Genomic DNA, 25,979 nt, shown 5'->3' on the forward strand with positions numbered 1-25,979 from the left:
AGCCGTCGAGAAAGCCTACGGCGAGAAGAAAGGAACTCGATGACTAGGGAAGAGGTTGGTTGCTAGAGGAGGGATGACAATGGAAGGATTTTATAGACCATGGGTTGGCGTCGTTTAAGGAGGCGCGCGGGTTGGCATCGTTTAAGAGTGGGGCGATTCAAATCATCTAATATACTACACGTTGTGACTTAGTCGCTGATATGTGGGTCCGTGGACGCCAAGACCCACATGTCTTCGAGCGAGTTATAATATATAAGTTGTAGAAAAAATAAATTAGAAAAAATAAATTAAAATATATCACGTAGAAAATAAAAATAAAAAAATATTATAGCCTCGTAGTGAAACGGGCTGACAAACCTCCTATTTTCATATTTGTTTCCACCTCTTCTTACTCGAAGCTTCCACCCTCCTTTCTTGAATGTTCTTAAGCTACGAAGCTCACAATTAATGGCATTTTTTCCCTTTTAACTACTCACATGTCAGGTGATCATTATAAACTTTGGAGTTACTCAAGAACCTTTTTTTTTAATTGATATGAAATTGCCGACATTGAGTTCTTTTAACAATTACGTGATGACTAATAAAACGGACATCACTCAAGAGTCCAAAAGTACTACTAAACTAGTAATATCAAGGTTGTTTTGGGGGGAAAATATTCAGTGGAAAAAAGGAACAACACTAAGATTAATCCCGTTGGGCAATTATCCCATCCGGTATTCAAAACCCAACAACCCCGCTCTCTTCGTTACCATACGGCATCCATTTCCCTCCTTCCTCGAATCTTCACAAGCTTCAAAGCTCCTTACAACAACCCTTCTCTCTTAAATGATTATTCACATGCTATGACTGGTCATTTTCACTGCCTCAAGCGCTGCTACCTCGCCTAACTAATATCGATCGATATCTTTGAGACTATCCATGTGATTTAATGACCATCATCTAGAACCAATCCCATGCGGTCGCGGAATTCCTGCTATTCGCATTTTCCAAGGGCGCTTTTTCTTGAGATTTTTAGGTATTTGTTGATGACTTAATCCGCAAGGTGGCGTTAAGCGACACAAAAAATTGTTATCTGATGGTAAAGAAAAAGAAAAGAAGAGGAAAAGACAAAAAAAAACGAAAGAGAAGAGAAGAAAGTAAGGAAAAAGAAAAAATGGGCTGTAACTGGGCCGTTCCTCATCCCTACGCAGGCCGAAAGCCCCCTAACCACACATAACTCAGCCCATTGGCCCATTTTGCCAACATCTACTCGGCCCGTTGGGCCTCGGCTGAAGCCTCGACCTCGAATCCCGGCCGTTTGAGCCTGAGCTGGGCACCTGGGCTCGCTCAAGCTCGGCTCGTTGACAGCTCGATTCCCAGTGCCAACCCCCACCCCCCCCCCCCCCCTCCCCTCTGCGCCTGCGACTCTGCTCCGCCGCGAGGCGCACAGCAGCGGCGCCGGCAGCGAGAGAGAAACGGACATACGAAGCAAGCGCGCGATGAGCCAGCGCAGGCGATCTCGGGCTGCCGGCTCACCGCCTGGCGACGCAGATCCGCCGCCTTCGCCGGAGAAGGCGCTGCCGCTGCGGATCCGGCCGTGGCCGGCGCTGGGGTCGGACCGGAGGGTGCTGGCGCTCGCACTGGCGTTCCGCGCGGCCAACGCGCTGCTGGTGCGCACCTACTTCAACCCCGACGAGCACTGGCAGTGCCTCGAGGTCGCCCACCGCGTCGCCTTCGGGTAACCTCGCCTCGCCGCTGCTCATTGTTTCGCGGGAGTTCGTTAAGAGTGCGCGATCCGTTTGCCGCTCAACTCAAGGGAATGCGATGGTTTCCTTGCGGAAAAAAAGGGGCTGCGAAGCCTTACTTTTCATGGAAATTTATTTGATACCGGACTGCTAATGCGTTTCGTTTTCTCGCGGTTGTGGTCGCAGGTATGGCCACCTTACTTGGGAGTGGAAGCGGGGCCTGCGAAGTTACCTCCACCCGTTGATCTTTGCTGCTCTCTACAAGATTCTGGCGCTACTCCGCCTGGATACTCCATGGTTTATGGTAATACCTTAACCAATTTGTGGCAAGTCTAGCAGAATATCAATTGAGCAAAGGATGGTGATTCTAGACACGAGCTCGTGGTGCTAGAATTGTCAGGGAGAATGCCCCCCTTCTATTTTCTAGGTGGTTGTGGGTACTGTTGGGAACAGAACTTCTCTAACCAGTATTGATGGCCGATGGGTTATCACTTCTTTAAAAAAAAAGAATCAAGAATTCTTAGTGGACAAGTGACATGGAACTGGGTTCGAACCATCATGTTAGTTTTGTGATACCAGCTTTGAACCATCATGTTGGTTTTGTGATACCAGCTTCTTCAGAAACATCCAGACTCATAGTTCAATCTCATTTCTAAGATACCAAGTTGCAAACTTAATATGAACAGCAAATTGCCATGAGAACCATGTCTATCATAAGTCAGGACATTCGTCCTTACCTCTCCCCTCAGCTTCTTCTTGTTCACATTTCCTTATCTGTTTATCTGTTTTCATGTAGGTGATGGCTCCACGGCTCCTGCAATCTGTCTTTGCAGCTTTTGGAGATCTATACTTGTATAAACTTTCCAAACGTATTTTCAGTGTTCAGGTTGCCCAATGGACAGTATCCTTAAATTCATATATGGATATAAGATATATGATTTCCTTCATGAGTACATAATTGCAGTGCCCTATTGGATGTCGGCCTTAACAAACTGCTTGCAGTTATTTTCCCAGTTGGTTAACTGGTTCATGTTTTTTTGCATCACACGGACTCTATCAAACAGCTTGGAGACGGTTTTGACTGTCGCCGGGCTTCATTATTGGTTTACCGCAATAGAATCTTCCAAGGGAACCTCAGTTGTTTCAAAGCATCAAGCTGCCAGTAAACAAAGTCATCCATCAAGAAAACTGGCTCTTCTGATAGCAGCCTTATCCTGCGCCATTCGGCCAACAAGTGCTGTAACATGGCTTTATGTTGGTCTGTTGGATTTTATTCAGATGAAATGCAAATGTCGTTTTGTCTTTCTCGAGGTCATTCCGGTAGGGTAAGTTATTGTTTAAACTCATGCCAAACTTTCAATCTTTTGTTATTTAGGATTTGTGAATTTCTCTATGCTGTCTTATCTTTATTGTATCTTGATTTCGTGCACTGGACATACAACAATATTGACATTTTAGAATTAGCCATTCTAAATTCTTTTCCCAGTTCCATTCTATTCTATTTTTCTCTGTGTTTGTTTCTTTCCTTGGCAGGACACATATTCCTCATCGGTTCTGGTCATTTTTTTCCGACCAATTACTATTCTATATAAACTATTTGTTTAATCTTTCTGCAGGGCCATTGTCCTTGCAGTAACAACACTCCTTGATTGGTGGATGTATGGTTCCCAGGTCATAGTGCCACTTAATTTTTTGAAATTCAACCTCTTCTCTTCAGGAGGTGACTACTATGGAACACATGTCTTCCACTGGTACTTCACACAGGGTTTTCCATCCATGATTTGGACATTCTTACCATTGGCAATATGTGGAATTGTAAAGTCTCGAGAATGGAGGATTTCAGGACTAATCACTTGGGTATTAGGGGTTTACAGCATACTTGGACATAAAGAATTCAGGTATTCACCGTTCTTGCAAGTGTACAATGTTCATGTAATCAACTAACCTCTTCTCACTATAGACATGGTATGATACACATAGATTGAAAACTGCAGATTTGTTCTTCCGGTGCTACCTTTAGCATTGATGTTCTCAGGATACTGCTTAGCTGCAATGTCACAATTCAAGGGAAAAAAGCTGCATGAGAAAAGATGTCTTTCGAGGTTGCAGATTTCTGTTATTCTTCTCATCATAACCAATATTCCAATGGCCTTCTATATGTTGTTATTCCATCAAGTAAGTTTTCTATTTGCCAATATTGTTCTTGCTTCGTGTCGCTCAATGGATTTTTTTTCTTTTTGCTTCTCCATTATTTCCATTTATGTCTCATTAGCTACACTCATTGTGGCAGAGAGGAACAGAAGATGTTATGTATTATTTGTCAAAAGAAGCCCATGATGGAAGAGTGAAGAGTGTCCTCTTCCTCATGCCTTGTCATTCAACACCTTACTATTCTACCTTACATTACAACATACCTATGCGCTTTTTGGACTGCACTCCTAGGTGGTTATTTCCTTTGTACTTTGAAATGCAATAGATCTAACCTTTCATACTTTGAAATGCAATAAATCCTCTGCATGTACATTGCCGCTGACTTGTTTCAATGCACTCAGTGATAGCAAAGGGACCTTGGATGAGTCAGATCGTTTCCTTACAAGCCCATCTGAGTTTGTGGGCGAGGTTTTCGGAAATTTATCTTCATTCAGTCACATTGTATTATTTGAGTCCGAAGAAAGACATGTTCTCCACTTGCTTCTGCGCAATTCTTTTCTTGAGGTAATATGTCATGGTGCCTTAGGCATCATGTGTTTTTTTACTCGTGGTTCAATAGATGCACATTAGCTACTGTTTTCCAGTGTTTGTTATTATTTGCCAGGTAATATATGTTAAGAGTTAGACTGATACAGTGATACTAACTAGTGCAGGAATTTCTTGTTTTGTAAAATAGTACTTAAACTCATTAACAATTCTATGGTTGGCAGGTCAGGAGATATTTCCACTCCCATTTCAAGGTTGACAGAGACCTTCAGTCGTCTGTCGTTGTTTATTCACAGAGGGATGTCTTATGATGTAGTATTGGTGTGGCAGAAAAGGCCTGTTATCTTGTCTAACAATCTCCTCATGTTTTGTGTTTTAGTTTTTCATTTCAGAAATGAGCTGTAACAATATTGATACTTCTGATATCTTGACCCCTTGAAAATGAAGATGTTCTGTTACTTTCAGGTGCTTTGCTACTGCATAATAATTCACAGCTTGCATTGCGCCTTTATGTCCATGGTCTGTGCTTCTAAGATAAATTTGCAGCTTAGTAATATTGTTGTAACTAACATAAAATGTAGGAAGTGCAGCCTTCCTAACAACAACATAAAATTTGCACGCGTGAGGTGTGTTGCTTCATTCATTCTTTGTTCGTTTGCTCACATATTTGCTATGTGCATAAAGAAAGGATCGCACAAATTGGCAAAATTTTAAAATGGCTTCAACTTCATAACAGTGGCTGGGTTTCTTTGTTTGACCAGCAAGCCTATTTTAAATTTAGAACTCTTCCAACATACATGGAATTACAAGTTGACAATGTGTTTTAAAAATTTATATGCTTATTTATGGATGCCCTGAATCCCTGATAGTCTTGTATGTAGGCTTTTGTTAGGTAGGTAGCACAATCTCCACCATTTTCTCTATATTGACTCTTCTGATTCACTGGTATATCCAATCTCATTGTTTTGTGAATGTACCCCAAACTGTGTTATACGTCATGTTCCATGTTAGTACCACAAACTGTGTTGCTTCTGCTCTCTTTTAGTCAAAATAGATGAATGATAAGTTAGCTTGTTGACTCACATCATAAAGTAACAGTGAGCTGATGGACCTAGCTTGCACCTTTTATGACGTTGCAATAGAACCTAATCTTAATGCTCGGTAAGTTTGGCAAAATGCAGGTTTTATCTGGCTAACTGTGACATGGTCAAGTCTCAGAACATCCTAAGTTTCATTCATTTGTATTGTTGAATACTAGTTTCTTGTCAGTTGAAGTAGATATTGCAAGGATCATTTTTTTTACGGACAGGAGTGTCACTTTTTTTGTTCTTATGGCAAGCTACTGACAATTTGACACTAACTAATGTATTTGTTGTTGATTGCTAAATTTTCTTTCAGCATACACTGTCATGTTATTCTTGCCTTACGTTGATCATACATGAAAACATTTATAGTGTTAATACCTACATATCAACTTCCAAGCTTGCTTCTATTTCTCAAAGTCTGTTTCAAGAGTAGAGTGAGCATAGTTTGGAGTTAGAGGTTGATTGGCGTCACTAGTATAATGCTGTATGGTTAGCTCATATTAGGTGAAGCAACAATCTAAGTGGATTTAAGTCCTGACTTCCATGTTGTGAATTGTAATAAGCAATTCCATGGCAAATTTGTGTTGCTAATCCTGACTGGAGTACCTTCAAAATCCGACAAGTTTGCCATTCATATTGAGAATTGATGACAAAAACAAATGTTACATGTAACAGGGTATTTATGTGAGGAGGAAAAATAAATGGCGATCTATAGTTTTGGTACGCACACATTTATCATCTACCAATTTCTAAATCTAGTGCCATCAAATTTCCATGACGCCCAGTACTAGAAGGGTCATAGTTCGATGGGTTTTCAAGCATACATTCAATTTCTTCACTAGCATTCTCAGTCAATTGTTCTCGCCAGGTTCTCCGTATAAATCTCAACCGTTCAGCCACTTCTGACATTAATGGCCGTTCTTCCCCCTTCATACTCAAGCAACACTTTGCAAGTTGGGCAACTTCTTGGAGCAGCTCCATTCCAACGCCCAATATACTTCTGTCCAAGAAAGATTGAAGTCTGCTCTCTTTCAATGCCAGAAGGAAAGATGATACCAGGCTTTTCTTTTCTTCAGTTACATCAGAATAAATCGCTGTCTTCCTTGTAATTAGCTCTAGAAGCACAACTCCAAAACTATAAACATCACTCTTCTCTGTTAGTTGACGCTCTTGTAAGTATTCAGGGTCTAGATAACCCAGAGTTCCCTGGACCATGGTCATAAATTGTATTTCATCCTTTGGAAGCATTCTTGATGCTCCAAAGTCAGTGACTTTTGCAATGTAGTTGTCACCTAGGAGAATGTTTGGAGATTTTACATCTCCATGAACTATGGGAGGGGATGCTGATGAGTGCAGATATGCCAATGCTTCTGCAGATTCCTGGGCAATCCTGAGACGAGCTTCTAAAGAAATGGATGGGCTTCGGTACGTGACATGTATCAGATCAAATAGAGTGCCATTTGGCATGAATTCATAGACTAACATGGGAACTTCAACTTCTAAGCAACAACCGATAAGCTTGACTACATTTTTATGGTTGATTTGTGAAAGTATTATCATCTCTTGCACAAAATCATCTTTCTGAACCATGTTCATGATCTTTGAGCGTTTGATGGCTACTACTCTGTTGTCTTTCAGAATTCCCTTGTAAACAGTGCCATAGCTACCTCTCCCTACTTCTCTGCTTGAGTCAAATTTGTTTGTTGCCTGCTCTAGTTCTTCTGTTGTGAATATTCTCACTGTGTCAACTTGCTTAGATCTGATTTGCTCATATAACAGCAGGCCCCCATTTTGTTGGAAGAATATCTCCTTTTCTTTCATCAGCCTTTTCTTCTGACATTCAATCAGAAGTGCAAAAACGCAGGTAAGCAGAAGTATAGCACATGATGAAATACCTGCCAAGGAAAACATTGTTTTAGTTACTTGAAATCTAAAGTAACATCCTTTTGGGGGGACCTATAGTACAAATAAAGTGGATGATGTGAGGATTGGTTAGGGAGGATCTGCATGTAGAATCAATAATGCTTCTTCCAAGTATCTACCAAGCGCTGATTTCATGTCAGTGGTGTCTGAATATACCTGCTACCTTTACATCACAATGACTTGTCTATGCTCTTCTGATAATTCTAATGAAGTCTTTGGAGTATAAGGAACTTACCTATAAACATTTTTGTTAATTTAGCCTTTTCTGAATCTGCATCTGCACTGCAGGTTGAGATCTTTGGATCTATGCTGTGAGTCCCAGGTGTGCAGGAACAACTGTAATTCCCTATTGTATTACTGCAAATTCCGTGGCACGGATACTGATCTGGATTTTGACATTCATTGATATCTGCAAACACCGAACAAGAGTACACAATAACTGAAGATCAGTGAATAAGGTAACTTAAGGTGTAAAGAAGAAACAAGCAGTGATTCTGGAGAGTCGATGACCTTGGCACCCATCTTCAAGGTAGGGGTTTCCTTCGAAGCCGTCGGTGCAGTTGCAGAGGTACCCTGTAGCATTTGGTGAGTTGACACACTGGCTGTTCTTGCTAATGCAGGCATATGATGATCTGTCCTTAACCGCTTCATCACAGGATTGGTTTCCAGTAACCCAGTCAAACACAGCAGGAACTCCGTCCTTGAACTTCTCTGTTAACTTATTATCCTCGAGGTAAAAAGCCTCAAACCTGAACCAATCCTGCTCGGCAACGAAGGCATAGCTGCATGGGTTGAAACCAAGCACGTCGTAATTATTGTACCTCCCATCGAAGGTTATGTTGAAGGAAGTGAGGTTTGGCGCAATCGATGTCTGGCAGCAGCCCATGCCAGAGCACCGACCACTCTGATCCACGCTCTGCTGGTCCAGGCACATAGATAAGCACCCAGTTCCAGCTGTATGCTTATTATAGCCTCTCAAGAATGCAAGAGTGTAGCATCCAATGGCCGTTAGCTTGTTGGCCTTGCTGGATATTGTGAAAAACTGAGCAGTATCTGTTGAGGCCCATCCATCTGTGGTGGTGCCGTTCTTGTAGTAGCACTTGGAGGCAATCAAGGTGTTGACTCGGACCTGCCCTCCTAGAAGGCTGATGTTGTAGATCTCCATTTGGCTACTTGAGTCGTGCATGAAAGTGTGGTTATCCTCGCATGAAACATCGAACCCTTGGCTGTAGTAGCAGCCAGGACCGATGCCGAAGGGGTAGGGAATGGTGAGATCGCCGCAGGTTTCTCTGCAGCCAGGCTTTGCCATCCTGGACGTGCTGCTCTTGATGGTTGCTAGCAGAAGAGTGGCTGCTAAGGTTAGCCACGGTAACACTCCAGCCATCTCTTTATTTTGTTCTGGCTCTATGTGTTTTGTCCTACTATGATCCAGGTTTGCTTTTGGGAACCGAGCTATGCTTATATAATGGTGGTCCGAACCTTACTCTTGCTTGTTCTACTAGGATTGTATTGCGTTGCGACCAGTCAGAGCAGAGACTCGGTCAGAAGAATTTTATCAGACGCGTTTGCTGTCCGGTGTTTGGCCATGAAATTACAATCTATCTATTATATTATTAAAGGTTGCGACCAGTCAGAGCAGAGACTCGGTCAGAAGAATTTTATCAGCCGCGTTTGCTGTCCGGTGTTTGGCCATGAAATTGCAATCTATCTATCTATCTATTATATTATTAAAGGAGTGTTAAAAGAAGTCATCACGTTCGCCGAGAGGGTCTAGAAATTCCCACATTAATCTAAAAAAAAGAAGAATTTGCACCGTTGGATTTTATGAAGATCTAACGATTCAAACTAACTCAAGAGTTCATATCAAATACGATTAATAAATAGCTAATTTTGGATTTAAAAAATTAAGGAAAATTAAGACATGGCAAAGAGTCCATGCTGAATACTATTAGTAAATAGTTTAATTCGGAATTAAAAAACAAGGAAACTAGGGCTTAATCAAAGAGTCCATGTTGAATACAATTACTAAATAGGAAAATTCTGAATTATCAAATTAAAAAAATAGCATTACCACTAGATAAAAATTAATATTAGCTCTAGAAATTCCCACATTAATCTAAAAAAGAGAAGAATTTGCACCGTTAGATTTTATGAAGATCTAACGATTCAAACTAACTCAAGAGTTCATATCAAATACGATTAATAAATAGCTAATTTCGGATTTAAAAAATTAAGGAAAATTAAGACATGGCAAAGAGTCCATGCTGAATACTATTAGTAAATAGTTTAATTCGGAATTAAAAAACAAGGAAACTAGGGCTTAATCAAAGAGTCCATGTTGAATACAATTACTAAATAGGAAAATTCTGAATTATCAAATTAAAAAAATAGCATTACCACTAGATAAAAATTAATATTAGCTGAATAGCTAAATTTAAAATTAAAAGTATAAATTCTATTATATTATTAAGAGAGTATTAAAGCAAGTCACTATGTTCGTCGAGAGGGTCTAGAAATTCCTACATTATTCTATGACTGTCCAACTATTGTCAGTTGACTAATTTTTTAGTATGTCATATTGTTAGTACCTGTTACAAGTTTTGCAAACGGATTATGGGTTCTGTACTATTGAAAGTTTTGCAAACGGATTATGGGTTCTGTACTATTGAAGAAGAGGGGGGCATGTGTAATACGTGAGCTTGATGGAAAAACATATGTTTTAGAATTAATCTGGACTGTTAATACCTCTTTGCAAAGAGATAATGTTGACTTGAATTCCTAGCAACTACTGGTAGCTAGCAGCACGGTGGTCGCAGGCAACAGGCTGGCAGAGGGAGCCTCTGACGCGATGTGCCCCCGGTGTCGTGGCACTGAAGGGATGTCGAAGATGGATGGATGGACGGACGATTTCGTGATGATGATGGAGTAAAGAAACGCGGTGAGATGTCAAATACGATTAATAAATAGCTAATTTCGAATTTAAAAAATTAAAAAAAGGACTTGACAAAAGTCCATACCAAATACGATTAGTAAATATAGCTTAATTTGGAATTAAAAAATATATTAAATTATTAAAGGAGTGTTAAAAGAAGTCATCACGTTCGCCGAGAGGGTCTAGAAATTCCTACATTAATCTAAAAAAGAGAAGAATTTGCACCGTTGGATTTTATGAAGATCTAACGGTTCAAACTAACTCAAGAGTTCATATCAAATACGATTAATAAATAGCTAATTTCTGATTTAAAAAATTAAGGAAAATTAAGACATGGCAAAGAGTCCATGCTGAATACTATTAGTAAATAGTTTAATTCGGAATTAAAAAAATAAGAAAATTAGGGCTTAATCAAAGAGTCCATGTTGAATACAATTACTAAATAAAAAAATTCTGAATTATCAAATTAAAAAATAGCATTACCACTAGATAAAAATTAATATTAGCTGCTTCTATTGGCTGCCGTCTCCATGCACCTGACTGCTATTGGTTGCTCCATTTTTCTGCGCATTAAATGCAGTGGGACCCACTGCCATCTCATCAGTCCTTCCAGCCGGCTACCGGCGGAACCATTTAGAGCAAGAGCAATAACGCAAGGCAGCCGGCAAGCCGGCTGCATGCGCGGCCATGCGCCCGCTGCTGTGCCTGCTGCCGGCTGCATGCTGCTGGTACAATTTTTTTGGGCCCACAAGCAGCAGCACATCATCTCATTCAGCCGGGCGGTAAGGTAAACACCTACATTTTTCTCTCTCTTCTCTTCTCTCCTCCACCTAGGATTCAGTTTTTTTATAGCACACTATAATACTTGCTATTAACCCTGCTTTCATAAAGTCCCAAGTCTCTGGGTGCACCGACGGCGACCGGGCAGGAGGCAGCAGCAGCGCCGACGGCTGCCTGGCGCCGAGTGGGGGCCGAATGGGAGGCGACAGGATGCACCGTGCTGGCGGCAGGCGTCACGCGTTGTGAGGATGCCGATGCGTGATTGCAGGGAGGAATCATGGACAGGCAGCAATCGAGGAGGATCCCACCCGCCGCTGCATGCTTCCCTTCCCTTGATTGCAGGTGAATATGGAAGGCAATCAATGTCCCTGATTCGTTGCGCGAGATACAAGCGAGATTAGCATGGACCAAGGCAATCGCACGGCGGGTGCAGAAGGCGGGAAGAGAAAGCGTCAGTGTCGCAAACTTTTTTTTCCGTCGGAATCCAATCGCCGGAGTCTCCGGACTTGACACCACAAACACATCTTTTTCCTCCAATTTCAATCGAGATTGGTCTTGATCATTCCTTTCTATACTTAAGCATGGTGAGGCCACGTCCTGGTGAGTCCTTGGAGGACGCAGAGCAACGGAGACAAAAGCGCCGTCATGATCCTCACACTCAAAGGGAAGATGCCCCTCGAAATCCTCCAAGGGAGTTGCATCCACGTCATCGTGCCGGGAAGGAACCCGCTGGGAGCAGTTCTAAGGAGCCAAGAAAAGCTCCTTACATTTTGCAAAGCCGAGCCGTGGCTCCTCCATCCCGTCTGACTCCGACAAGCAAGGGTATTGCTCATGACATATGTCCTAAGACCCCCCCTCGCTTGGTAGTTGAGTACCCTCCCAGGCAGCGCACTTATCCTAACATTCCAAGACTTCATCGATCCGGGATAGTGCCTGGCTTCACGGTAGAGATGGAAAGAAACTATTACAAGCAAGATGTAGCACTTAGGGAGGCACGCAAAGAGAAAGTTTACAGATATGACAAGAGTGAAGGTCTTGAGCGGCGCTTTTGGTGCAAGCTTCATGAAGACTTCTATTCTTCAGTTGTGATGCGTAAGTCTCGTGCTCCCATTGTTCATTGCAAGTATGTGGATTGGAAATATTATGAGAATATGAAGGATCCATTCTTTAATGAGGCTATGGAAAAGTGCAAGGAGATGGGTCTCTATGATATTATGGGTTTTCTCTATGATTGGAATGAGGAGATCCTTGCTCAATTTCATTCTTCTTTATATTATGATGAAAATGAGATTGCATTTTATTGGACCACCGAAGGAGCAAAATATGGAGTGGATTACATGACCTTCTCTAGGTTACTTGGACTTGGCACTAAGGATGAGAAGAGAGATCCCATTCATGTTGAGGAACAACTCAAGACATATCAAGTACCCACCTTGTTCTACAATCCTTATTGTGCTCAAGAAGGAAAGGCAAACCATCTCTTGCCGGTTTACTATGCAATGAATCAATTCTTTAGAGCAACCATTGATGCAAAGGATGGTGATCCCGTGGCACTTAGATACTATGCAGTGAATCTTCTAGCCCGGACTTTGCCAAGTGGTAGACCTTTTTGCATTATGGATTTCATTTGGAATGAGCTAAGAAGGACCATGATTGAGGCCAAAAAGTCCCTTCCTGCTGCACCATACATCATGTATATGATAGAGAGGGTGACCAAGGTCACATTTCCAAAGACAGTTAAGCATGAGCCTCTTCACTTGCGTGCCCGCTCAGGTGATGCACCACCTCCTCCTCCAGCTCATGCCGGTGCAACAAGGAACCCAAGACATGATCCTGCTCCATCTTCTGTGGGTGCCTCTTCATCGTCTCGTCATCGTCACCATGACTCCTTTGTGAAGAGGGCCCTCCGCAGCTTATTTGGGATGTGTAGGAATATTGCAAATGATGTGCATGAGAACACAAGGTCCATCAATGAGATTCGGGGTCATTTGGGACTTCCTTTGGATCCTCACCGCGAGCTCCCGGACTTTGATGATCCATTTGCTGAGTGGGATGCCACCGATGAGGCTTCTATTGCCGCTACTCATGCTCCACTTCCACGTGCTCGTCGTCAGCCCCGTTCTCCTCGTCGCCGTGCTTCTTCTTCCTCCCGCCGTGCTCCTCCAAGTGGCCAAGAGATCTTTGATGAGGAAGAGGAGACCGAAGAAGATGAGCCCATAGGCTATCGTGAGCACCCCGACTCCGATGAAGATGAGGATACCTCCGAGGATGCCGCTCAAGATGAAGATGATGAGTAGATGAACTTCATGCTTCTTTTCATTCTCTTTTTGGCACTTGATGACAAAGGGGGAGTGAAAATGCCATTTATGTACTCATTTGGGCATGTGTCACATTTGTATCGAACTCATGTCGTTTCCATTCCGTTTTAAACTCTTTTGATCGTTTGTAAGGACTATGTGGTGTGAGAATCTTTGTAATGTGTGCTACTCTGTGCTTAGCTGTCGAACTTGAGTTATTTCTAAGGAATTTCTGCTAGTGTGTGACATATTTGAGCTGTGGATTATCTGTTTTCTGTTTTTCTATGTTCTGGTTCAGAAAGGCCGGATACTCCGGGCTACAGGCCGGATTCTCCGGATATCTTGACCGGAGTCTCCGGACTTATACCCGGAGTCTCCGGGTCCAGCTGACAGATATACATTTTTTTTTGAGTGGATAACATGTCATATGCATTACACATATTCTTGGCACTCACCTGTTCACCCCACTGTAAAACTTATAAGAGCTTTTGTGTTTCTCTCGATAAATATGCCAATTGTTGACATGTCAAGTCAAAACTGAAATTCAAAGTTCATGGCATACATTTAGGGGGAGATCTTATATACTAGATGTTTATCGCTTTATGATTATCAAATGAGTTACATGTGGGTTGTCATCAATCACCAAAAAGGGAGAGATTGAAAGTGATCTAGGCCCCTAAGTGGGTTTTGGTGGTTAATGACAAAACACATGTGCATTTAATCGTGTAATTGAGCATGTGTGCAGGTGGTGAACATGTATAAGTGAATCAAGTGACGATATATGACCCTAAAAAAGGAAATGAAAAGCGGAGTTTAAGTTTACTCAAGAAATTAGATTTTGAATTTGAAATTTGAGTATAGGAACGCCGTACTATCAAGATGGACTTGGTTAAAGGGTTTCGATTTAGATCTTGTGCTCAAGAGAACCTATACAAACACTTGTGAGCCACAAAACACCTCAAAGGAGCCATAAATCGAAGTTCTTCCCTGCCTTACCCGGATACTCCGGGTATAGGGCCGGATACTCCGGACCTCATTGCCCGGAGTGTCCGGGTGCTGTTTCCGGGCTGAAATGTCAGGGTTGCCCGGAGTCTCCGGACATATACCTGGAGTCTCCGGGTTCCCTTTCGCCCAACGGCTATTTTTGGGCTGAAGACTATTGTAAGCATCTAGGCCCTCAAGGTATGTTTCGGTGATTAATGACAACCATTATTGTGACTAATGAGTTTGTGCAGCTTAATAGATCATTATCGCTCATTTGGTCATATGTCAAAAGAGGCCCCTCAATTTCATTATTCAAAAAGGCGATCTCGGTATTCAACTCAATTTTATGTCAAGACTAAGGATCTTTCTAGTCCTAAGTGTCATAAGGTTGAGAAGGACACTTAGGTTAGTATAGGTTTTATAGTTTTGTAGTGATCGCACTATTAAGAGGGGTTAAGGCTAAGTAACTTGAGCATGGACATGATCATTTGAAAATGGATGCACACTATGGTCACTCAGGTTTCTAGAAGTTCAAATAAGTGGTTCTCAAACTATATCTCAAGAATATTTGGATTTCATTCAAGACTCAAATCAGAAAAGACAAAATCAGAAAAAGTCTATACACCGGTTTAACCGACGCTCTCAATTTTCTATACGTCGGTTAAACGAAGTCAGCAGAGTCTGGACAAATTTAATACACCGGTTAAACCGACGTGTTTGAATTTAACGTCGGTGCATTGGTCCAGAGTTGGTTTTTCCAGGGAAATTCAAGTTCTATTCACCGGATTAACCGACGATGTTTGAATCAAGACGTCGGTGCAATTGACCAGTGAGATGGTTTTTCAGAGGAATTTAAAAGTTGTACTCACCGGTTAAACCGACGATAGGTTTGAGTTAACGTCAGTGCAGTTGTCCAGAGACTTGGTTTTTCAGTGGTTCAGTGGACAACTACACTCACCGGTTAAACCGATGCTACGTCGGTTAATCTGCCCCAGTTGTAACGGCTAGTTTTCAGAAGAGGCAGTTTACATTCACCGGTTAAACCGACGATGACAATGAGGGGTACGTCGGATTAACCGGCGCTACGCAGTTTTCTGGCAGCTTTTCTCCAACGGCTCTATTTGTGTGAGCTGCCTATATATACCCCTCCAATGGGTCATTTCGCCCACTCTTGACACCAGGCAACATCCATACACTCAAACTATAGTCAAGAGCCACATTGAGCTTCATCATTCACATACTTGTGCATTCAATCAATCAAGAAGCAAGATTAAGGACTTGAGTAGAGAGAAGCTAGTGTGCATCCGTTCTTGGTGATCGGTTCTTGCTCAAGTGAAGGCCTTAGCTTGTTACTCTTGGTGATTGGCATCACCTAGGCGATCTTGGTGATCGAGATGTTTCTCGCGGAGCTTGCCAAGGATTGTGGGAGCCCGGAGAAGAAGATTGTACGTGGCTTGATCTCCACCACGCCGGGATGGTGAACGGAGACTCTTAGTGAGCGCCCTCGTCTCGGTGACTTGGGAGGTGACAATACTCTTTGTGAGTGTCACAACGTGGATTAGGGGTGTGTGCCAACACATCGATACCACGGGAAAAAATCCGGTTGTCTCTTGTCCATTCCTCTTATTCAAGCATTTTCTTTCATGCAATTTACTCATGTGCTTGACTTAGAGATCATAACTTAGCTCTACCTTGCTAGGCTTTACTTTGTTTTAGCTCTCTTAGCTTGTGTTAGAAGCTTAGTTATCCGGTTGGTGAATTGGTGCCCTACTAGCATTGCATAGGTTAAGGTTGCTTTACTTTGTTTTAGAATTTGAAAAAGGCCCAATTCACCCCCCCTCTTGGTCCATCGATCCTTACAATTGGTATCAGAGCCTCGTTGCTCATTTGGATCATTAGGCTTCACCGCCTAGAGCTATGGCCAAGATGGGTGGTTCGCCGCCTCACTTCGAGGGCAAGAACTTTGCCTATTGGAAAGTTCGCATGGCCGCATACCTTGATGCGATTGCCCCCGAAGTATGGTTGGCAACTAAGACCGGGTTCACCGGAACTCCCACCACCGAACAATTAAAATGGAATGCTAAGGCTAGAAATGCAATTTTCGAAGCCATTAGTGAGGAAGTCTTTGCTAGAGTTAATGGCATGGACTTAGCAAGTGATATATGGAAAGAACTAATTGAAATTCATGAAGGCTCCACAAAAGTCCGTGAACAAAAATATCACTTGTTTAGAGCTAAGTATGATTCTTTTAAAATGCTAGCTCATGAAAATTGCAATGATATGTACTCTCGCTTGAATGTCATTGTCAAGGACATTAATGCACTTAAAATATCCAAAATTGACAGTGCCTCCATCAATCGCAAGATTCTCATGCTCCTCCCGAAGCCCAAGTATAACATCATCAATGCTATGCTTCAAAAGGAGAATCTTGACACAATGGAAGTAGGAGAACTTGTGGGCGAAATTCGCGCTCATGAGATGAGTATCCTTGGTATGTCCGAAGAGCCAACTTCAAGCAAATCAATTGCTCTAAAGACCAAGGCAAACAAAGCCCGCAAGCTCAAGATGATCAAGCAAGATTCAAGCTCAAGCAATGAAGAAGATGATCATCATGAAAGCTCATCCGATGTTGAAGATGATGGAGAGCTTGCTCTTATGATGAGGAAGTTCACCCGCTTGAATGACAAGATCAACAAGAAAGGGTTCAACTTTGACTCTAAGAAGGGAATGTTCCGGCCAATGGATGTCAAGAACAAAATTTACTACAATTGTGGAGAAAAAGGTCACATCCGTCCAAATTGTCCCAAGCCGGACAAAAGAAACAAGGATCACAAGAGCAAGCATCGCCATGATTCAAGCGATGATGAAGAAGAAGAAAGGAATAACAAAAACAAGAGACTTGGGAAGAAAAAGAGCCATGACAAGAAGACCAAGCTCTTCCCAAAGAAGAAAGGGCACACCAAGAGAAGCTTCTTGGTGGAAAAACAAGAGTGGGTGACCGATGTCTCATCAAGCGAAGATTCAAGTGATGAAGAAGACATAGTCACCATCGCCCTCACAAATGAAGAACCATTACTACCTCCACCTCCAATGTGCCTCATGGCCAAAGGTAACTCTAAGGTATGTGAGAGTGAAGATGATAGTGATGATGAGCTTGACCCTAATGAGTTTGCTAACCTCATTAATGAGTATACATCCGTCATCAAGAGGGAAAAGGGCAAAGTCAAGATTCTTGAGAGCACTCGTGCAAAGTTAGAGCTTGCCCACTCGGATTTGCTTGGCAAGTACAATGACTTCCTCAAAAAGCACAATGAGTCACTTGTACTTGCTAAGCAAGTTGAAGAGAGCCACAAAAAGCTTAAACAAGAGCATAGGGAGTTGGCTCATAAGTATCAAGAACTTGAATTTGCCTATGAAGCAATTGACCCAAGTCTTGAAAACTTTGCTCATGAAACTATTGAGAAGGTCAATGCTTCTACTTCATGTGATGACCTACTCATTAATGCAAATGCTACTAATGCTTTGCCCAAGCTTGCACCTTCTAGGGAAAAGGAATTGATGGATCAAGTTGCAAGCCTCAAGAGTAGTGTGGAGAAGCTCTCAAGAGGAGAATACATCCACAAAGAGATTCTTTTCAACAATGCCCGTGACTATGGCAAGAGAGGTCTTGGTTCATTTCCGGAGCCAAACATAGCTACTACTCCTTCTCCGGAGATCAAGATTAGCTTCATCAAGGAAGTTGGATCATATTGCCAACATTGCCAAGTCACCGGGCACCACACTAGGGAGTGCACTTTACCATCACGTTCTCTTCCTAAATTACCCAAGAATTACTCTTCAATATTTCAAAATAACCATTTTCTCTTGAGTAAAGTGAAGGGTAAGGTGAAGGCCAAATTCATTGGCAAACTCACTAAGGAGTCAAAGAAGAAGCTCTCCAAGCAACTTTGGGTTCCAAAAGCTCTTGTCACACATGTGCAAGGCCCAAAGCTTGTTTGGGTTCCTAAAACTCAAAAGTGAATTCTCATGTGTGTAGGTGAACTACAAAGCCGGTGGAAAACATTGGGTACTTGATAGCGGTTGCTCTCAACATATGACCGGCAATGATAGCATGTTCACCTCCCTTGAAGACCCCGGCGATCATGAACATGTCACCTATGGTGATAACTCAAGGGGAAAGGTTTTAGGTTTGGGTAGAATAGCAATCTCTAAAGATTTATCTATTTCTAATGTCTTGTTTGTAAAAGCACTTAGTTTTAATCTCATTTCTATTGCTCAATTGTGTGATCTTGGACTAACGTGTACCTTTGACAAGAATGGTGTTGTAGTAACTCTTGAAGAAGACAAGTCAATGGTATTCACGGGGTTTAGGCATGGCAACATCTATTTAGTGGATTTCTCTTCAAAGCAAACAAGCACCATGACATGCCTCTTCACCAAGTCTTCTCTTGGGTGGCTTTGGCATAGAAGAATTGCTCATATTGGCATGAGCAACCTCAAGAAAGCCCACAAGAGAGGGATGATCACCGGCTTGAAGGATGTCACGTTTGACAAAAACAAACTATGTAAAGCATGTCAAGCCGGGAAGCAGGTTGCAACACATCATCCCATCAAGACGATGTTGTCTACCTCCAAGCCGCTCGAGCTACTTCACATGGATCTCTTTGGTCCAACTACATACAAGAGCATTGGTGGTAACCTCTATTGCCTAGTAATTGTTGATGATTTTTCACGTTACACTTGGGTTATGTTCCTAGGCGATAAGGGTGAAACTCCGGAACTCTTCAAGACATTTGCAAGAAGAGCTCAAAGGGAGTACGACTCCCCAATTGTGAAGATCCGGAGTGACAATGGCACCGAGTTCAAGAACATGAAGATTGAAGAATGGTGCGATGAAGAGGGCATCAAGCATGAGTTTTCCGCCACCTACACGCCTCAACAAAATGGAGTGGTGGAAAGAAAGAACAAGACACTCATCACCCTAACTAGAGCAATGTTGGATGATTATGGCACGTCCGAGAAGTTTTGGGCGGAAGCAATCAACACGGCGTGTCATGCATCCAACCGAGTATATCCTCACCGACTCCTCAAGAAAACTCCATATGAGCTCATCACCGGGAAGAAACCAAATATATCATACTTTCGAGTCTTTGGTTGCAAATGCTTCATCTATAAGAAGAAAAGGCTCGGTAAGTTTGAAAGTAGACGTGATGAAGGTTTCTTTCTTGGTTATGCATCAAACTCCAAAGCATATAGAGTATTCAATCAAACCTCCGGGTTAGTTGAAGAAACATGTGATGTGGAGTTTGATGAATCTAATGGCTCCCAAGAGGAGGTTGTTGGCTATGAGAATGTAGGTGATGAGGAGATTGATGAAGCTTTGAAGAATATGTCCATTGGGGATATCAAGCCGGAAGAGGTGCATGAAGACAATGATCAAGGGGGAGGACCTTCCTCATCTACACCAAGCACCTCCACGGCGCCCCAAGTGGATGAAGATCAAGAAAAAGATGATACACAACCTCAAGAAGATGTGCCAACGCCAACACCCCAAGTTCAAGAACAAGAAGAGCAAAGTGTTCCACCACAAGCACAAGTCACTCATGATCCACCCCAACAAGCATCAACGCAAGTACCGCTAGTGAAGCATGGTCGCATCTCCAAGGATCATCCAATTGGTCAAATCATTGGTAGTCCTTCCAAGGGAGTAAGAACTCGCTCTAAACATGCTTCATTTTGCGAACATCACTCGTTTGTTTCTTGTATTGAACCCACTAGCATAGAGGAAGCACTTGAGGACTCGGATTGGGTGATGGCCATGCAAGAAGAGTTGAACAACTTCACCCGCAATGAAGTTTGGGTCCTCGAAGCTCCTCCGAAAGACAAGAACATCATCGGCACCAAGTGGGTCTTTCGAAACAAGCAAGATGAACATGGGGTGGTAATACGCAACAAAGCAAGACTTGTGGCAAAAGGGTTCTCTCAAGTCGAAGGTTTGGATTTTGGTGAAACTTTTGCTCCGGTCGCAAGACTTGAAGCTATCCGTATCCTTCTTGCTTACTCTTCACATCATAACATTAAGTTGTATCAAATGGATGTGAAAAGTGCATTCTTAAATGGCGTTATTAACGAACTTGTTTATGTTGAGCAACCTCCCGGGTTTGAAGATCCGAGGAATCCTAACCATGTTTATAGGTTGCACAAGGCACTCTATGGGCTCAAACAAGCTCCAAGGGCTTGGTATGAGAGGCTTCGTGACTTCCTAATCATGCAAGGCTTCAAGATCGGGAGGGTGGACACCACTTTGTTCACTAAAGACGTCAACGGGGATCTTTTTATTTGTCAAATTTATGTTGACGATATTATCTTTGGCTCAACTAATGATTTGCTAAGCCATGAGTTTGCTACCATGATGTCTAGGGAATTCGAGATGTCCATGATTGGCGAATTGACCTTCTTCCTTGGTTTTCAAGTCAAACAAATGAAGGAAGGGACATTCATCCATCAAGAAAAGTATACCAAAGATATCTTGAAGAAGTTTAAGATGGATGAGTGCAAGCCAATCAAGACACCCATGGCAACCAATGGGCATCTCGACTTGGATGTGGACGGTAAACCGGTTGATCAATCCCTCTATCGTTCTATGATAGGGTCTTTGCTTTACCTTACCGCATCTAGGCCCGATATAATGTTTAGTGTGTGCTTGTGTGCCCGCTTTCAAGCTAACCCAAAGGAGTCACACCTTTCGGCTGTGAATAGGATCCTTCGGTATCTCAAGCACACTCCTAGCATAGGCTTGTGGTACCCCAAAGGCGCTAGTTTAGATCTCTTGGGATACTCGGATTCGGATTTTGCCGGAAGCCGTGTGGATCGCAAGAGTACCTCCGGGGGTTGCCACTTGCTGGGGCGTTCTCTAGTTTCTTGGTCAAGTAAGAAGCAAAATTCCGTGGCTTTGTCCACCGCGGAAGCGGAATATATAGCGGCCGGTGCATGTTGTGCCCAAATCCTATATATGAAGCAAACCCTTTTGGACTTTGGTGTGAAACTAGATAGGATCCCACTCCTTTGTGACAATGAAAGTGCCGTAAAAATTGCTAAGAATCCGGTTCAACACTCTCGCACAAAGCACATTGATATTCGCCATCACTTCTTGCGTGATCACGAAGCCAAAGGAGACATATCTCTTCAAGGTGTGAGATCCGAGGAGCAATTGGCGGATATCTTCACAAAACCATTAGACGAGAGTACCTTTGTTAGGCTAAGAAATGAGCTTAATGTGTTAGATGCGGCAAACGTCATGTAAGTTGCCATGTCATATAGAAAAATGCATACATATAGGACACTTGTCTAACCATGGTAAGATAGTGATGAGCAAGGGTTTAGCTAGAGGTGGTGGTCCACTTGTTTTCCTCTAGGCTTGTAGAAAGGCTCATCATGAAGAAGCTTCCCGTGGGTTCAAACTTGACAAGTAGATTTTAATTTTTTGTTATGCATTTCTTGTCATATAGATGTGCACTTCATGTTTACTTTACTTTCGCATGTGGTTGTAGCTTGCATTATCATTGCATGCGTAAGGGTCACAAAGGAGATCACTTGATGAAAATGAGACTTGTTTTCATATACAAGATCTTAATTCATGAAAAGTGAAAAGAGCAAAGTGTTAGGTGCGTCATTGCCTAGTGAGCAATGTCATGATGAGTTTGAAGTTTTCTATCTTCAATATTCCTATGACATGGCTCATACATTTTATTTGACGCTTTGTCTCTCTTGCGGCTTTTCCTTGTGTTTGAAAAGAAATTTATTTAAGCAAGTGTGCTATCCTATTTATTTTGAGGGGTAAAGTCGCCTATGCAAGTCCATTAACTTGAGTTTATTTGAATCTTATAAGTTTATTGGACTTAGCATAGAAGAGTGAGCTGAGTGTGGGGTTTTTGGCTTCACCGGTTAAACCGACGTTCAAAGGATCTATACCCATCGGATTAACCGGCGTTACTAAAGTTTGTCTCAGCTCAGTCAAGTTTCAGACGTTCAACCGGCGTATACAAAAGTCAGAGCATCGGAGCAACCGGTGATAGTAAATGCAAATCAGACCTAGCAATCAACCGGTGTTTTGATCTATCAACCGACGAGTACACTCTTGACATCATCGGTTCAACCGGCGTTCAGTTTCAGATCTGCAGAAGCCTCGGGTGAACTACACCGACGCAATCAACCGGTGCTCAAAACCTAGGCGTCGGATCGACCGGCGTTAAGAAAAATCGCGGGCCCGCCTGTCATATATGTCTCTTGCCCGCGCTGCCGGCCCCTGTTTCTCTTCTCTCTTCACGCCGCCGCCGCCCGACTCGTTCCCCTCGCGCCGCTGCCTTCCCTCCGCGCCGCCGCTTGCCCTCAACCTTGCGCCGCCGTTTGCCTACGCAGCCGCCACCACTCCCGCGCTCGCCTGCACGCTCACCGCGCCGCCCGCGCAACCACTTGCACCGCCTACGCGCGTAGCTGCCGCTCCTCACCCGCGCCCGCGCCGCCATCACGCCAGCCGCGCTCGCCTCAGTGCTCCAAGCGCCGCCCGCTCAACCTTGCCAAGCGCCGCCGTGCTCCACGCCTCCACGCCGCAGCCGCAGCCCCACGCCGCAGCAGCACCCGATCAGCGCTCACCAGGTGCTCGACAATCGAGATGGGTTGCGAAAAGAGAAAGGGAAAAGAAGTTGTGGTCGAGAAGCCCGCTCGCAAGCGGACTCGTGCAGAGAAGGAGGCCGAGAGGGCCGAGATGGTGGCCAAGGCCGCCGAGGAGTAGGCATCAGGCCGTGCTCGTCCGTTCCAGATCAGGGAGGACTCCAGAGGCAGAGGCAGAGGCAGAGGCAGAGGTAGGGGTATGGGTAGAGTGAGAGGTGCCAGGGCCACCAGAGCCGCGACGGCAGCAGCAGCAGAGTCAGATCAGTCAGATACAGCTGCAGATTCTGATTCAGAGGCAGAACAGTCCGAGCAGTCTCAGGGGCAGAGCACACAGGAGTCACCGACTCTACGACGGTCTGGCCGCACTCGGCAGACATCCCCAGCAGCAGAGACTTCACCAGCGACCGAGCGTCGCACTGGACCGAGGACGCGAGGAGGTCACCAGCCACAGGAGCCTCGCAGGTCCACAGCTGCAGTAGCAGCAACTCGTAGAGCCGAGGCCCTAGAGGCCGAGCGCGCAGTGTTCCGTATGGACACTGTTGTGCGTCTGGAGCCAGGTGTGCTGCTCCAGAACTTGACCAAGGCCAATGCGGCGAAGGTCAAGAGGCTCAGGTGGAGTGTTCAGGAGGAGGACTGGTTCCCCGTGACCCGTGACAGCCGAGTCGACCGTAGGTTCTGGACGCTTCTTCAGGCCAGTTTCTACGAGACCTACCAGAGGCGGGGTCACAGGATCTTCCCGCACAGAGTGCTTGACTGGGTGTCTCTGAGGACAGCCGCAGGGGGAGCAGATGTCAGAGAGCACTTCGCTCACTTCAGGGGCCTGCCCAGGTTACTCCAGATTGAGCAGAACAGATATATTGAGGACTGGGTCAGAGTCTTCTATGCCACGGCCTGGATTGCTCCCGAGCGTCGAGCAGTACACTTTGTTTATGGAGGCCAGGTCTTTGGTTTGTCGAGAGCGACGATAGCAGGGATTCTCGGAGTTGACTTAGTTGACGTCTCCCTGCACGAGATGGTTTACGGAGATGCAGATCCACCGCGCAGAGCGATGATTGGCGGGATTGCACCTTCTCATGAGGCGATCTCTCAGTGTTTCCGGCAGCCGTTCCCTGCCTCCTACGCCAGAGTTCCCAGCCTGCTGACCCCAGAGGCATACGCAGTACACATGGCACTCCGGAGGACTTTGCTACCAAGGAGTGGCTACCCAGAGGGGTTTACAGGACTGCAGCAGCTCCTGCTTCTACACATCCTCACTCACGAGCCGTTTGACATAGTTGACTTTATTCTGGCTGAGATAGAGGATGTGATCACAGACGGGATGGGTGTGGTGCGACAGTTTCCCTTTGCACACTGGATCAGCTATATATGTTCTATGATTGTGCCAGCAGAGTCACCCATCAGCGCTCCCTACCGTCACGACGAGGCTCCCCGGTTCCCAGTTTACCGACCGACAGCTCCACAGGACCGGAGGAGGGGCAGACAGGCAGAGAGAGCTGCCATGGCACAGTTGTCACCAGAGGCACAGGCCCGTGTGGCACAGGAGGACGAGGCACTGCTTGCCGCCGAGGCACAGCTTCCCGGAGGAGAGGATGAGATACACTGGTCTGAGCTTGAGTCAGACTCCTCCGAGGACGTAGAGTACTTCCCTGCAGCAGCCCCAGCTAGTCATGACCACGAGGCAGGGGGGTCTAGAGAGCCAGCTCCAGAGTCACCAGCACCTGCTACAGTCTCTGAGTCCCAGGTGTCTCAGCCGTCCGAGCTCACCGCACTTCTACAGCAGCTCGTGACTCAGCAGAGAGAGGACAGGCTTGCACAGGAGGAGGCCAGGAGAGCTCACGAGGCTCAGCTTGCTGCTATACAGAGTGAGGCCGCCCGAGAGCGGGCTGCGACCGAGGAGCGTTTTGTCGGGCTTATCGACAGAGTTTCACAGAGGACAGACGCTCAGTTTCAGCAGATGCAGCAGGGGATGATGGCGATGTTCGGGATGATCTCACAGCTTTACTCTCACACCGGACTCGCCCCGCAGCAGCCAGGACAGCCAGGCCTTCAGGGTGTTGGAGCACCTCAGCTTGCCGTCACACCAGCTCCTCCTCCTCCAGCGCCTACTGCAGCCCCAGCTACTACAGCGACACCGGAGACCACGTTCTCGATGTCAGCACTCTTTGGGTCTGCCGGTCGTCCGCTCTTTTCACCACTGCCGGCGACCACACTCTTTCAGGACTCACCATCAGCGGTTCAGTCGGTCGCCCTCCCTTCCTCACTTCAGGCAGCACCTTCAGGGGGAGGAGCAGTAGAGGAGTCCCTGCTTCCACAGTCGATGCAGCCGGCAGCCTCAGCAGTCACCTCTTCAGATATTGATACTTCTTCTGCTGACCCGGTTACGACTTCTACGGATCCTCTACCAGGCAGTGCCAGCACGAGAGCCTCCACGACAGTTACTCCCCCAGTGAGCTCAGACCCAGACCAGCAGCTTCCGTCTGTCACCGAGGGTGAGAGTTCTCCGTCCGACGACGACGACCCGGACCGCTTCGTCGCCGTACCACGACAGCACGACCCGTAGCTCGCCTTTTGGTGCTTTGATGCCAAAGGGGGAGAGGTGTTAGGGGGAGCACCAGAGTTAGGGGGAGGGTAGAGCTAGAGAGAGCTCGTAGTTATCAGGACTTTGATATTCTTTGTATCACATTTGGTGTTAGTTCATGGATATGTACATTTGTCGCTTGAGTATGCCGTGCTTTGAGACATATCTATGAATTTCGTTTGAGCCGTTGAGCTCTTTGGTCCTTCTTTTCGAGTTCGCTTGTGTTTATCTTGCTTTATCTCTCTCGCTCTCTCGTTATTTATGGTTATGTTGTCATCAATCACCAAAAAAGGGGAGATTGTAAGCATC

General features: G+C 44.6%; 2 protein-coding genes across 3 annotated transcripts; one reads left to right on the forward strand and one right to left on the reverse strand.

The window, feature by feature from the left end:
* Nucleotides 1-1,382: 1,382 nt before the first annotated feature.
* LOC120654401 (mannosyltransferase APTG1-like) lies at nt 1,383-6,701 on the forward strand. 2 transcript variants are annotated; one of them, XR_005667060.1, is made up of 10 exons: nt 1,383-1,717; nt 1,911-2,028; nt 2,521-2,625; nt 2,727-3,049; nt 3,341-3,622; nt 3,719-3,899; nt 4,015-4,166; nt 4,277-4,439; nt 4,646-6,226; nt 6,375-6,666. XR_005667060.1 is itself a non-coding variant. In XM_039931924.1 (9 exons), exons 1-9 carry the CDS (start codon nt 1,479-1,481, stop codon nt 4,730-4,732), a joined length of 1,650 nt encoding a protein of 549 aa, XP_039787858.1. In that variant the 5' UTR covers nt 1,383-1,478; the 3' UTR covers nt 4,733-6,701. The 2 variants fall into 2 exon arrangements, 1 of the variants encoding a protein (XP_039787858.1); XM_039931924.1 differs by having other exon boundaries at nt 4,646-6,701.
* On the reverse strand, nt 6,114-8,854 carry LOC120654399 (wall-associated receptor kinase 2-like). The gene is made up of 3 exons (XM_039931923.1): nt 7,940-8,854; nt 7,665-7,838; nt 6,114-7,401 (listed from the first exon to the last, which is right to left on the reverse strand). Exons 1-3 carry the CDS (start codon nt 8,811-8,813, stop codon nt 6,242-6,244), a joined length of 2,208 nt encoding a protein of 735 aa, XP_039787857.1. The 5' UTR covers nt 8,814-8,854; the 3' UTR covers nt 6,114-6,241.
* Nucleotides 8,855-25,979: the final 17,125 nt, after the last annotated feature.

The sequence above is a fragment of the Panicum virgatum genome, chromosome 1N (genome assembly GCF_016808335.1).
Source record: "Panicum virgatum strain AP13 chromosome 1N, P.virgatum_v5, whole genome shotgun sequence".
NCBI classification, from domain to species: Eukaryota; Viridiplantae; Streptophyta; class Magnoliopsida; order Poales; family Poaceae; genus Panicum; species Panicum virgatum.